The sequence below is a fragment of the Antechinus flavipes genome, chromosome 2, assembly GCF_016432865.1.
Source record: "Antechinus flavipes isolate AdamAnt ecotype Samford, QLD, Australia chromosome 2, AdamAnt_v2, whole genome shotgun sequence".
In the NCBI taxonomy this organism is placed as follows: Eukaryota; Metazoa; Chordata; class Mammalia; order Dasyuromorphia; family Dasyuridae; genus Antechinus; species Antechinus flavipes.
This window is the reverse complement of record NC_067399.1, coordinates 330053481-330067757: the sequence shown is the minus strand read 5'-3', so window position 1 is coordinate 330067757 and position 14277 is coordinate 330053481. Positions and strand designations below refer to the sequence as shown.

At 32.4% G+C, this 14277-nt stretch overlaps 1 protein-coding gene across 1 annotated transcript in view; it reads right to left on the bottom strand.

The window, feature by feature from the left end:
- Positions 1 to 14277, bottom strand: part of LRRC9 (leucine rich repeat containing 9) — a 204756-nt gene that overhangs the window by 52434 nt on the left and 138045 nt on the right. The window contains exons 23-25 of the mRNA XM_051977780.1: positions 4416 to 4546; positions 2412 to 2520; positions 145 to 284 (exon numbers count right to left, since the gene is read on the bottom strand). Of these exons, the coding sequence (XP_051833740.1) occupies positions 145 to 284; positions 2412 to 2520; positions 4416 to 4546 (380 nt within the window). The remainder of the gene's footprint in view (positions 1 to 144; positions 285 to 2411; positions 2521 to 4415; positions 4547 to 14277) is intronic.

Genomic DNA, 14277 nt, shown 5'->3' with positions numbered 1-14277 from the left:
TTGATTTGAGGCAATGTCATTACTTTAAAAACTTATAAATTTTCAATGACAGTATTATGTGTTATTTCTATATTACTTTTTCTAATCATTTCTTTATCTAATAAAAATTAATATTTAAAAGAAAAAAAAAGGCTCATACAGCACCTGCCTCCTTTTGGTATTCCTTGTTGTCCATAGCCACTTGAAGTTACCTTCTGATGTAAAAGTTGTCTGTTGCTTAAGTGAGTCTGAGGCTTTATTCTGGGTATTACTGATTCTATGTGATTATAGTTGAGACATAATACCTAAACAAAGCATAGCATATAAGTAAAATATTACAAACATAACCATATGCTTACCAACAAATGTGAAAAGTGGCAAGGGTTATCATTTTGAAATATGACAACATTTTAAAATATTAGTGTTTTGAGTTAATGCCAATTTTTATGCATAGACACATCATAAATTCTAAACATAAGAGTCATTCCATATAATTCTGACATAGCTATAAGAAATATTAAATATTTTAACCTTTCATTTATATGGGAATTCTATTAATCTTAAATCAACATCATAAACTGAAAAAATGACATTTGGAATGTTCAGATAGTCAACTTTGTGAATCAAAAGTAGTTTAGACTTATTATAAGAACCTTCAATGATCAAAAGAAAAGATTTTGTTTATCAATTATATAAATAAAATATAAACATGTACGTTTATTATCAATTTTGTGAATCAAAAGTAGTTTAAACTTATTATAAGAACCTTCAATGCTCAAAAGAAAGGATTTTGTTTATAAATTATATAAATAAAATATAAACATGTAGGTTTATTAGATTTTGTGGCTAGCTAATAACAAAACCATGATAATATGGCCATGTCTATAATGGTAATTGTATTGCCCATTTATTTAGTCAAATAAAAAGGTTTTCTTTTTTTTTTTCTATTCTTTTTAATATTGTCTGATTCCTTTTATTAAAATTCTACTACTGCTACACCTACACTAAAAATTCATTTATACTACAACTATATAATTTTTTTTTTGGTTTCTCTTGGAGAACTTTGGTTAATCTAATCAACATTTACCTAATATGGTAGACCTCAGAGAGCTCTAAGCAATCTTGTCAAGGACAGATTTAGCTCCTTTTCTAGAATCTAAAATTACAGATAATTCCCACATCCTCCATATTATATTTTAACTATATCTTTGTACTTATGTTAGACTGTTAAGTGTATCTGATGTTTTAAAAATTCATACTATTTCAAACAAAATAATGAATTAAACAGCTTGTAAGATGCTGGAAGACAACTCAACTTTGCTATCCTGTCCCCCCAATTTTTTTATGTTAGGAATAGATGGAATCCTTCCTATGCTTAATGCAGAGAAGATAAATCTTCTAATTTTTTAGTAGTTTTTCCAGGTTTAAAATACCTTTGGTCATAGCTAGGCCAAAATAAGAAAGGAAACGGTTTTCTTTTCTGGGAATCTTGATTTTCTCTAATGAAATGAAATAAATGAAAATAATAATAGCAGCAACAATAGCTCTTTATATGAGCTTTACAAAGTGCTTTGCTCATAAAATTTTTGTGATACGGGTAATGTAAGTATTCCTCTTTTTTAGGTAAAACTAAGACTAAAAAGAGTTTATCCTGACCATGTTAAATAACATTCACTAGTAGGTGAAAAGATTGGGACTTGCATTAAGTAGTGTTTTGACCCCAAGGTCAAATGTACTTTCTACCAAATCATGCTTTTCATATTAATGAAAATTTCCATTTACATAATGCTTCATACTTCCCACTTTATAAACTGAGGCTCAATGAGGTTAAGGAACTTGCCTAACAAATAGTGGGGATTCTTATTAGGCTTTTGGAAGACACAGAAGAAGTCAAAAGATGATGTGAAAGCAATTTAATACTGTCCATTATTTCACTAGCGGCTAGTAGTCTGCTAGGTGGAGCAGTAGATATAGAACATTGGCTCTGGAGTCAAGAGGACTCATCTTCCTGAATTCAAATCTGGCCTTGGACACTTTGTAGTTGTGTGACCCTGGGAAAATCACTTACAACCTGTTTGCCTCAGTTTTCTAGTCTGTAAAATGAGCTGGAGAAGGAAATAGCAAGACATTTCAGTATCTTTGCCCAGAAAACCAAAATAAGATTACAAAATGTTGGACATAACTGAAATTATTGAACAACTATTCCACCACTGAAAGTTTAAAACTTTGAAATAGATCATGTACTCACAAAGATTGAGAATTGATTTTAGATAATAACTGACTGAAATGGTTATAAGAAAGCTATATTTAGTTATCATTATAAGAATAATTTCATATCAAAAAAGAAAAGTTTTTTATATAAAAACTTACTTTTCACAAAGTAACACACTGCAAAAGTTGCAACAAGAATTAATGTCTTTTTATAAACTCACCTTCACATTAGGCAGATAGATTAAGCCACTGAATGAAGTTAAATTGTTGTTCTGCAAATTCACATTGCTTACATTTCTAAATTGATCAATTGGAACTAGATCCACAGTTCTATATTTTGAAAAAAGAGTAAAAATTAATGTAAAACAAGGTGAAAAAATATAGAAAGATTCATTCTTTATTTAAGCCTATAAAAGTCTCATCAAAACCTTCAGATAAAATAATTTCTCTAGCACAAATATAGAATTTACAAGTCTAATTAATCTTGTAGCTATTACATTTTTGATATGAATGTATATAAAAGATCTACATACAAAGTTGTATTAGATAATTCAAGGCACACTGGACATCAGTGTAAGTCTCCATTAGACTAATGGGAGTTGTACCTAGCTTGACTTTTGCTTGTGAAAGCTCTGTTACATAGTATAGACATCAAGCTATTTCCATGCCTACTGTGCTGGGACTCACTCTCTCTTTACAGGCTGATAGACTAATGCAGAATATGGTATAGATAGCAAGTGACTTCAGAGTTTCCAGAACTATTTTAACCTTAACCCTGGAACTATGGGCATAGGGACAGGTGGAATATCAGTCATATGGGTTTTCACTGATCCATTTGTTTCACAGCATCCTATAATGGAAGATCAGGTTTTGTTATTAATATTGTGTAGGCAAGACTGGTTATCTGGAGAAACTATTTTGTCCATATTTTAAAATTTTCTTAGAATTCTTTTGTTTCATTTTATATTTAATCATTGGATCAGAGATTTAGAGCTAGGGCAGACTAAAGGGCTTTAGGAGTAATTTACTGCAATTCTTTCATTTTACAGAATTTCATATTTCATGAAGGATAAGTGACTGCCCCAAGAGACAGAACTGGCATTTCAACTGCAGAAATATGACTCCAAATCCAGCATTCATGGTATCCATACTATATTGCCTCCTTCAATTAGGAGTTCCATAGGGCTTTTTTGTATTTTCCAGTCTCTCTCTCTTTTTTAAACAAACTTGTGATCTTCTTAAAATAAAAAAGAGTATTATTTCATATTTAATCTTAAAATACAAATTAACATCTAAAAATAACATGTACATAAAATAATGGAATGCCATTTTCTATTTTAAAAGTATTATAATATGAAAAAAGACCTTTTAGTATTAAAGTTAAATAACATATTACAAATTTGGAGGAATTGCCCTCGAGATCTTGGTGTCTATGAGGCTCAGAAGATCTTGTTCAACCTCTGATATAAAGCAATCATCTCAAGGTGGCTATTTCTATTATGAGAAAAGCATATGATCCTCATAAAACACATTTAAAGTAATTCTCATAAAAGTTCAGAAATAAAAGCTAAACACTTGGGTTGTTATTTACAAGAATGTATCCACCTATAAAGGCTGGATATAAAACAAATTACTATTGTGATATAGTGAAGAGATTGGAGTTGGAGATGGGGAAGCTGAAGGAAAATCAGTCCTGTGAAAATGGAACTAAGCATGTTTACCATCTCATGACATGTATAAAGTTTTGCATTGCACCTGATGAGGGAACTTCAGTTTATAATAATCCCCAAATACCTGATTATTAGTGCACTGCTCTACTTTAGTTTCTCTCTTAAAAGTCCATTTAAGCCAATAAAGGGATTTCTGAAAAGAATGTCCTCCCTGCTTATCCCTAACCCCCAAAGAGTTCAATTTCTTTTCTTCCCATTCTTTGGATGTAGGACAAACTTTAAAATTTGAATGGCATTCTGAAGAATGACAATTGTCAATGAAAGGTAATTCATGCTTTTGGAAGAAGAAAGTTAGCACTGGTGCTAACAATCTCAGGTTTCTCCCATATCACAGACATTTAGATTTTGAAATAATATTAAGGAAAGTGAATTACTTTTCTCTTGGACATCTGAATACTTATACTAAAGTATATGTAATTAATGCATATTTCACATAAAACTTCATAATTTAGGATGTATGCTATACAAAAGAAGAATATTTTAAAATGGCCAAACCTGATACTAGATGTGGCCCAGTTTAATTCCTGCATTTGGGTGAAGCTCGAATGTCCTTGCCTTTCTGCAATCATGTCAGAAGTAAGTCTGCCACCAAATAAATCTTTTGCATTCTCAATCTCTGAAGATTCCTAAATGAATATATTTAGACAGTGATATCCTCTTCAAGATGGTAAGTTCAGATGAATTCAAATAGAACTATCACCAGGTGTGCACTTATCATCATCACTGAAAAAATTCAAGTGTCTTTTTAAATCATTAATTACTTAATTTAAAATAATCAAATGGATTTGTAATCTCATCAATGCAGATATTCTCTCAAATTACTTTTCATGTTAAACTAAACTTTATTAATTAATCAAATATTTAGCATCAATTATCAACCAATCAATTAAGGACCAGTTATTAATTCCAGTCATTATAAAAGATAAGGGAAAATACAAAGAAAAAAAAGATTTATATTCCTTCGGGGGAAATGGGATATATACATATAAGTAAATACAAAAGCACAAAGTAAATATAAGATAATTGAGTAAGGATATGTATCAGTAAAGGCCTTTTTATAGGAGATGGTGTTTCAGCTAAGCTTTGAAGGAAACTATCATTTCTAGGAAGTGGAGATGAAGAAGGCATACATTCTAGACATAATAAATAAGCATGGAATTAGAAGGTAGAAAATCAGATATGTGGAACATCAGCAAGTAGGCCATTTTGGTGGAAATGAATGACTAAAGAACATTTATTATTAACACATTAACATTATCAGTGGACAGAGCATTGACTCTGGAGTCAGAGAACCTGAGTTCAAATTTAGCTTCAGATCCTTGACACTTATTAGCTTTGTGACTTTGGCAAATCACTTAACCCTGAAAAAAACAAAATTAAAACAACAATTATGTGCCAATTATTATGCTAAGCACTGGGGAGACAAGTACAAAAGCAAGACCATCCCTTTCCTCTCATTCTAAATGTGAGGGAGTGGTGGCCAGGGAGGGTGTTTTGACATGGGAAGTCACAGGTATGAGCAGCCCAGAGAGCAGTGGATTAACATGCTCTTTCCAATAGCAATCCATGCCTAATTGATTATGATTCTCAAAAGTAGAGATGAAAAGCTGAGGTGGGAGTAGAGAAGAGGGAACAAGTTTGATGGTCAGAAATTAACTGGGGTAAAACATGGAATTTCAAGTATGACCAGGGTTGGTAGATATTTTGATATCTAGCCATGTCAGTTTATACTTATGTACTTACCATGGAGGAAAGCTTGGGACCCAAAATAGGGAGTTCCAAAGTAAAATGGTTTAAGTCCCCAAGGGTATATAGTCTCTAAGTTCTATTGGTCTTTAAGATACTTTGGCAGGTTTGAAGGCAAGAAGGTAACCACTAACTATATACTGTAGAGCACATGAAAGGAATGATGCTGACTTCTGGAAAGATAATCTGGAGCTAGACTGAAAGTCCCTAAATTTCAGACAGGAGTTAGTATTTGATTTGAGCAAGTGACGCTAGAACTTTTTGAGCAATTTTTTTTGGTTAAATCTGTACTTTAGCAATAACTCTTTAGCATATGTGAAGAATAGATTGGTGAGGCAGGGCAATGAATCAGGAGCTTAATGCAACAATCCAGATGAGAAATGAGAGTCTGAACTTCCTGAAAGGATAGCTGTGTGCATAGAGAGGAAGAAGGATGGATGTCGACTATAAGCAGGCAGAATCAATATAACTTGGGAACAGATTAGATATGAGGTGTGAATAAAATTGAGGAGTCCATAATATCTTTGTGATATTGAGCTGGGATGACAGGAAGGATGGTGGGTCATAATGTGAGTAAAATAGAAAAGTTCCGAAGAGAATATAGGCATAAAGGGATATATAATGAATTATATTTTAGACATGCTAAGTTTGAGCTGCTTATAACATATCCAGTTTAAAGTGTCCAACAAGGTGACTGGTGATGTGGGACTGAAACCTAAAACAGAAAGAGAGTAGGACTGGATATATAGATTTGGGAATCATCTGCCTAAAGATGCCAATGGGATCCACTGGAGCTGCTTAAATCACCTAAAGATAATCACTTATATATAAATATAAGTAGACGAGGACAGAGTCTTAAGGGTTAGAATAGTTAGATGATACAACATGAATGCTTACTCAAAATAGGAGACTAAGAAGAAGAAGAAATAGCCAAACATACTTGTTAGAATGAAAACTAGAAGAATGCAATAAAAAGAGTGCAACTTAAACAAAAAAGTATCTAGGAGAAGAGGATGCACATCAATGTCAAATGAAGCATATAAATGAAGGAAGAATTGAGAAAAGACAATGGTCTTTTTGACCATTAACCTTGGTGAGTGTAGTTTCAGTTTTAAAAAAAAGAAAAAAATGAAAAAAAGTCAAAAGCCAGAATGCAAAAAGTTGAGAAATGACTCAAAGAAGAGAAAGTGGAGGCAAGGAAAGTAAATTGCTTTTTCTAGGAATTTGGCTATAAAAGGAAGGAGAGATATAGAACACCAATTTGAAAGAATAGTTGAATCAAGTGAAGGATTTTCAAGAATGGCAGGAACTGAGGATATTTGTAGATATCAGGGAACTTTTAATCATTAGATAGGAAGGGTTTGAAAATCAGAGGAAGAGCATTGTGGGAATATCAGAAATAGAGGAAGGAATGAGATCAAGAGCATAAGTAGAAGGGTGGGCATTGGTGTGAGTAGAAGGACTACTTTTTTTTTCTCTAGACATTTTTAAAATTGCATTTTATTTTTTCAAATCCATGAGAAGAATTTTCAATATTTGCCTTTGCAATTCTTCTAAACATATTTCTGTATTTGTCCTGTTGCACACATAAAAAAATCAAAGATATCAACCAGTGAAACAGATTAGGTACATTCCACATAGAAGCAAACAAACGAAATATCATAAGATTGGATCAACTCAAAGACCCAGTTGCTGGGGGAAGGTCATATTTAACAAAAATGACCAAGAAAATTGGAAAAAATGACCAGGAAAATCTGGCAGAAATTAGGGTTGAATCAACACTTCACACCATAGAACAAATAGGATATGATGGTCATATTATAAATTAGAGGAGAAAGCAAGAAATTACCATTCAGATCTATGGAGAAAGGAAAAGTTCATGACCAAAAAAAGGATAAGCAAAGACTCTCAGACAAAATAAAATGGGCAGTTTTGATTCCATAAAATTAAAAAAAATGTTTTGCACACACACACAAATTTAATGTAGAAAAAGTTAAAAAGGAAACGGGTAACTGGGAAGAACTTTACAAAAGATAAAGGTCTCATTTCCAATATAAATAAGGAATTAATATAAATCAATAAATCTAAGAGCTATTCACCAATAAATTACAATGGATTTAAAAAGGCAATTTCCAAAGGAAGAAATTTGTGCTCTCTCAACAATCATGAAACAATTCTCAAAATAACTAATAACTATTGAAACACAAATTGAAGCAGTTTTGAGGTTTCACTTCACCTATCAGGCTGACAAAACAACATAAGTGAAAATGACAAAAATTGGAGGGCTGTGGGAAAACAAGTACACTGATGCCCTGATGGTGGAGCAGTGAAATTCATCTAGTCATTATGGAAAGCAGTTTAGAAATATGGTCTGAAAGTGAACAAACACTACATCCCTTTTGATTCAGCTTAGAGAACTGTTAGAAGCATTCCCCAAAGAAGTCAAAGAGAGAGGAAAAGATGCTATATGGACATAAATATTTATAGCAATTCTTTTTTTGTGTTAGCCATAAAGTGTAAATTAAGGAGATTATCCTATTGGGGAATGGCTGAGCCAGTTGTGGTATAAAACTGTAATGGAATATTATTGTGCTATAAGAAATTATGAAATGGAAAATTTTAGAAGAAACTAGGAAAACCTTCATGAATTGATATAGAATAAAGTCAGCCACAGTAGAACAGTTTATGCAATACCATTATAGGAAAAAAAACCCCCCAAAAACAACAATTTAAGACTTCAGAACTTTGCTCTGTGCAATGATAGATCATGAATCCAAATGCATGGAGATGAAATATACCACTGACCTTCCAAAAAAAAGGTAAATGACCCTGGGCAAGTCACTTAACCCCAATTGCTTCAGCAAAATAAATAAATAATAAAGAACTTTAAAAAATTATTATTTTTACTATCATTAAAGGTTTTTATTTTCAAAACATGTGCACAATTTTCAACATACACTCTTGCAAAATTTTGTGTTCCAAATTTTCTCCCTCCTTCCCCTCATCCCATTTCAATGACAGCAAATAATCCAATCTATGTTAAACATGTGCAATTCTTCTCCACATATTTCCACAATTATTATGCTGTACAAGAAAAATCAGATCAAAAAGGAAAAAATATGAGAATAAAAACAAAAAGCAAGCAAACAAAAAATAAAAAAAGAGTGAAAATACTATGTTGTGATCCATACTCAGTCCTCACACTCTGGGTACAAATGGCTCTCTTCATCACAAGATTATTAGAACTGGCCTGAATCACTCATTCTTGAAAAGAGTCATGTCTAATAGTATTAATCATTGTATAAACTTGTTGTCATATATAATGATCTTCTGGTTCTACCCACATCACTTAGCATCACTTCATGTAAGTCTCTCCAGGTCACTCTGAAATCATCCTTCTGATAATTTCTTATAGAATAATACTATTCCATAACATTCATATAACATTACTTATTCAGCCATTCTCCAACTGATGGGCATCCACACAGTTTTCAGTTTCTTGCCACTACAAAAAAGGCTGCCACAAACATTTTTTGCACATGTGGGTCCCTTTCCCTCCTTTATAATCTCTTGGGATATAACACTGTTGGATCAAAGGGTATACACCAAAGTATAGCCCTTTGGGCATAGTTCCAAATTGCTCTCCAGAATGATTGGATCAGTTCACAGCTTCACCAACATGTTACTGTGTCAGTTTTCTCACATGCCCTCCAACTTTCATCATTATCTTGTCATTTTAGCTAATTTTACATGAGACATGTGTAGTAGTACCTCAAGACTTGTCTTAATTTACATTTCTCTGATCAATAATGATTTAGAGCACCTTTTCAGATCACTAGAAATAGTTTTGATTTTTTCATCTGAAAATTGTCTGTTCATATCCTTTGGCCATTTATCAACTGAAGAATGGCTTGAATTCTTATAAATTTGAGTCAATTCTCTATATATTTTAGAAATGAGGCCTTTATTAGAACCTTTCAATGTAATTTTCCCCCTTCAGGTTATTGCTTCCCTTCTAATCTTGTCTGCATTGGTTTTGTTTGTACGAAACCTTTTTAACTTAATATAATCAAAATTATTTATTTTGCATTTAATAATGAACTCCAGTTCTTCTTTGGTCACAAATACCTTTCTTCTCCATAGATCTGAGAGGTAAACTATCTTTTGTTCTTCTAATTTGCTTATAATATCACTCTTTATGTCTAAATCATGAATCCATTTCGACCTTATCTTGGTATAAAGTGTCAGGGGTGTGTCAATGTCTAGTTTCTGTTATATTATTTTCCAATTTCCTAAAAATTTTTGTCAAATAATGAGTTCTTATCCCAAAAGCTGGGGTCTTTGAGTTTGTCAAACACTCGATTACTTTAGTCATTGATTATTGTGTCTTGTGAACCTAAATCTATTCCACTGATCAACTAGTCTATTTCTTAGCCAGTACCAAATGGTTTTGATGACTGTTGCTTTTTAATATAGTTTTAGGTCTGGTACAGCTAGGTCACCTTCATTTGCATTTTTTCATTAATTCCTTTGAAATTCTTGACCTTTTGTTTTTCCAATTGAACTTTTTTGGGAGTTTGATTGGCATGGCACTGAAAAGTAGATTAATTTAGATAGTATTGTAATTTTTATATTAGCTCGGCCTACCCATAAGCATTTGATATTTTTCCAGTTGATCAGATCTGACTTTTATTTGTGTGGAAAGTGTTTTGTAATTGTGTTCATATAGTTCCTGACTTTGCCGTGGCAAGTAAATTCCCAAATATTTTATATTATCTATAGTTATTTTAAATGAAATTTCTCTTTGTATCTCTTGTGCTGGATTTGGTTGGTATATAAAATGCTGATGATTTATGTGGATTTACTTTGTATCCTGAAACTTTACTAAAGCTGTGAATTGTTTCTAGTAGTTTTTTAGTTGATTTTCTAGAATTCTCTAAGTATACCATCATATCATCTACAAAGAGTGATAATTTGGTTTCCTTGTGATCTACTCTAATTCCTTTAATCTCTTTTTCTTCTCTTATTGCCAAAGCTAACATTTCTAACACAGTATTGAACAGTAATGATGATAGTGGGCAACCTTGTTTCACTTCTGATCTTCTTATTGTGAATGGTTCTAATTTGTCCCCATTACATATGATGCTTACTGATGGTTTTCAATAGATGCTACTAATCATTTTACGGAAAAGTCCATTTATTTCTTTACTGCCTAGTGTTTTTAATAGGAATGGGTGTTGGATTTTATCAAATGCTTTTTCTGCATCTATTGAGATAATCATATGATTTTTCTTATTGTTATAGTTAATTATGCTAATAGTTTTCCTAACATTGAACCAGTTCTGCATTTCTGGTATAAATCCTACTTGGTCAGGATATATTATCCTGGTTATAGATTGTTGTAATCTCTTTGCTAATATTTTGTTTAAGATTTTTGCATTAATATTTATTAGAGAAATTGGTCTATAATTTTATTTTTCTGCTTTGACCCTACCTGGTGTAGATATCAGCACCATATCTGTTTCATAAAAGGAATTTGATAGGACTCCTTTCCCTATTTTCCCCAATAGTTTGCACAATATTGGAATTGTTTTTTAAATGTTTGATAGAATCTACATGTAAATCTATTTGGACTTGAAGATTTTTTCTTAGGGAGTTGATTAATAGCTTGTTCAATTTCTTTTTTCTAAAATGTGACTAATTTATTTCCTTTCTTTAATATGGGCAATCATATTTTTGTAAGTATTCATCCATTTTATTCAGATTATCAGATTAACATATAGCTGGACAAAATAGTTCCTAATTATTGCTCTAATTTCCTCTTCATTGGTGGAAAGTTCTCCCTTTTCCTGTTTCCATTCAATTTTTCCCCAAAATCTATCATACCTAACTTTTCTAAAGTTCTACTTACTTTCTGTAATGATTGCGTATTTAAAATCAGCTGGAGTCACTTCTTTCTTATTCATTTTGTGGTTTGATTTATCTAGTTCTGAGAGAGCAAGGTTGAGATTCCCAACTAGTATAATTTTGCTATCTACTTTTTCTCTCAACTCTCAACTTCTCTAGGAATTTGGATGCTATATTTAGTGCATATATGTTTAGTATTGATATTACTATGGTACCCTTTAACAAGATGTAGTTTTCTTATCTCTTTTAATTAGATCTATTTTTGCTTTTGCTTGATCTGAGTGAGATCAGGATTGCTACCCATGGTTTTTTTTTTTTTTTTTTTTTTACTTTAGCTGAATAGATTCCATTCCAACCTTTTACCATTACTCTTTATGTATCACTGTTTTAAATATGTTTCTTTTAAACAACATATTGTAGTATTCTGCCTTTTAATATAGACTTCTATCTGCTTCTGTTTAATGGAAGAGTTTATTCCATTCCCCTTCACAGTTAAAATTACTCTATATTTCCTACCATCTTGTTTTCCCCAAGTTACACTTTTCTCTTTCCTTTTTCTTTTTCCCTCCTCTCCAGTATTTTACATCACCTCCCTCAAACAACCCTTCCACTTTATAGCCCATCCCCCTTTCTTATACTTTTACCCTTCTGATTCTATTCTCCCTTTTATTAGCCTCTCCCTTTCCTTTCCCCTTTTCCTTCCTACTTCCCTATTGGGTGAGACAAATTTCTCTGTGAAGCTAAATATGTCTGATATTCTCTCTTTGAGTCAAATCTGATGAGAGCAAGATTTACCCAAGGCTCATCTCCCTCATTTCTTTCCCTCAGTTGTAATAGGTCTTGTTGCTTCTTCCTGAGAAGTAATTTCCCCCATTTTTAACTACATTTTCCTCTTCTTCTAGTACAATCCCCTTTCTACCTCTAATTTCTTTTTTTATATTATCACAATAAAATCAAATTATACCTGCATCTTCTAAGTATACCCATAAGAGAGATACAGTTCTCAAGGGTTAAACATACCTTTCCATATAGGAATGCAAACTTTTTAACTTTTAAAAGAAAGTTATTTTTTTCTTTCTTTTTTACCTTTTATATGCTTCTCTTGTATTCTGTATTTGAAGATCAAATTTTCTGTTCAACTCAATTCTTTTCATCAAAAATAAATGAAATCCACCTATTTTATTGAATGGCTATCTTTTTCCTTGAAAGATAATGCTTAATTTTGCTGGATAGTTGACTCTTGGTTGCAACCCAAGTTTCTTTGCCTTTCAGAATATCAGACAGATTCTATGCCTTTGATTTTTCAAAGTGGAAGCTGCTAGGTCCTGGATAATCCTGATGTTGGCTCCTAGATAATGGAATTATTTCTTTTGGCTGCTTGCAATATTTTCTCTTTGATCTGATAATTCTGAAATTTAACTACAATATTCCTTGGAGTTTTCATTTTGTGATCTCTTTCAGGAGGTGATTGGTGAATTCTTTCAATGGTTATTTTGTCTTCTGGTTCAAGGACATCAGAGCAGTTTTTCTTGATAATTTCCTAAAAGATGATGTGTAGGCTCTTTTTTTCATCATGGTTTTCAGATAATCCAATATTTATATTGTTTCTCCTGGATCTATTTTCTAGTTCAGTTGTTTTCCCAATGAAGTACTTTACTTTCTCTTGTATTTTTTCATGTTTTTATTTTGACTGATTCATGATTTCTCATTGAGTCATTAATTTCCATTTGTTCAATTCTAATTTTTAGTGAATTATCTTCTTTTGCATTTAGCTAATTGAACTTTTAAATGAAGTATTTTCCATTTCACTAATTCTGTTTTTCGACAAATTGTTTTCTTTTTCAAATCTATTTTGTAAAGTGTTGTATGCTTTTCCCATTTCATCAAATCTATTTTGTAAATAGTTATGTGATTTTTCCATTTCATTACATCTATTTTTGAGATTTCTTCAGAAAACTTCTGCATTTACTTCTTGCAAAGTTCTCATTTCCTTTCCCCATTTTTCAGTTCTCTTTTAAGATACTTTAAATTCTTCCAAGAGAGCCTTATGTGATGGAGACCAACTCATATCAACTTTTGGGGCTTCATCTGGAGATGATTTGCCTTTAGTGTCCAGGGTTTGAAGTCTGTTCTCTGTCTCCATAAAAGCTATCTATAGTCAGATTTCTTTTTGCTTTTTTGATCATTTTTTAAAGGTTAGGGTCTGCTCTCATGGCAAAAGGGAGATTGTTTCAAGCTTCCTCTTCAGGTGACAGGGGCTTTATGCTGCCCTGGACTGGTACTGCTCCTTCCTGCAGTCTCCTTCATGGTGCTTGCTGGGTGTGCCACATTATTCTGAGGCTCAGAGACTCACTGTTTGACTTTTGTATTTGTGTTGGATGTCTCATAGATAATCTGCTGATCCACTGGCTTTTGAACTAGAACAGAATACCCAAGATTGCTATATTTTGGCTAAGAGCCTCTTGGTATATTCCCTGGCATATGGATGCCACATCATCCTGGCTCTCTGTGCTGTGCCTGTGCTTGGCCATCTTCCTTCTGTGCCCAACTAAAGCAGAACTTTTCTGAAGTTCTTCCAAAGTATCTTTTGCTAAAAATTTGTTACACTCCAAATATTTGTGGGTTCTCTCACTCTAAAACCAGTTCGGATGCCAGAAAGCTCAAAGAATTTTCTATTCTCCACCATCTTGGCACCTCATCCCCC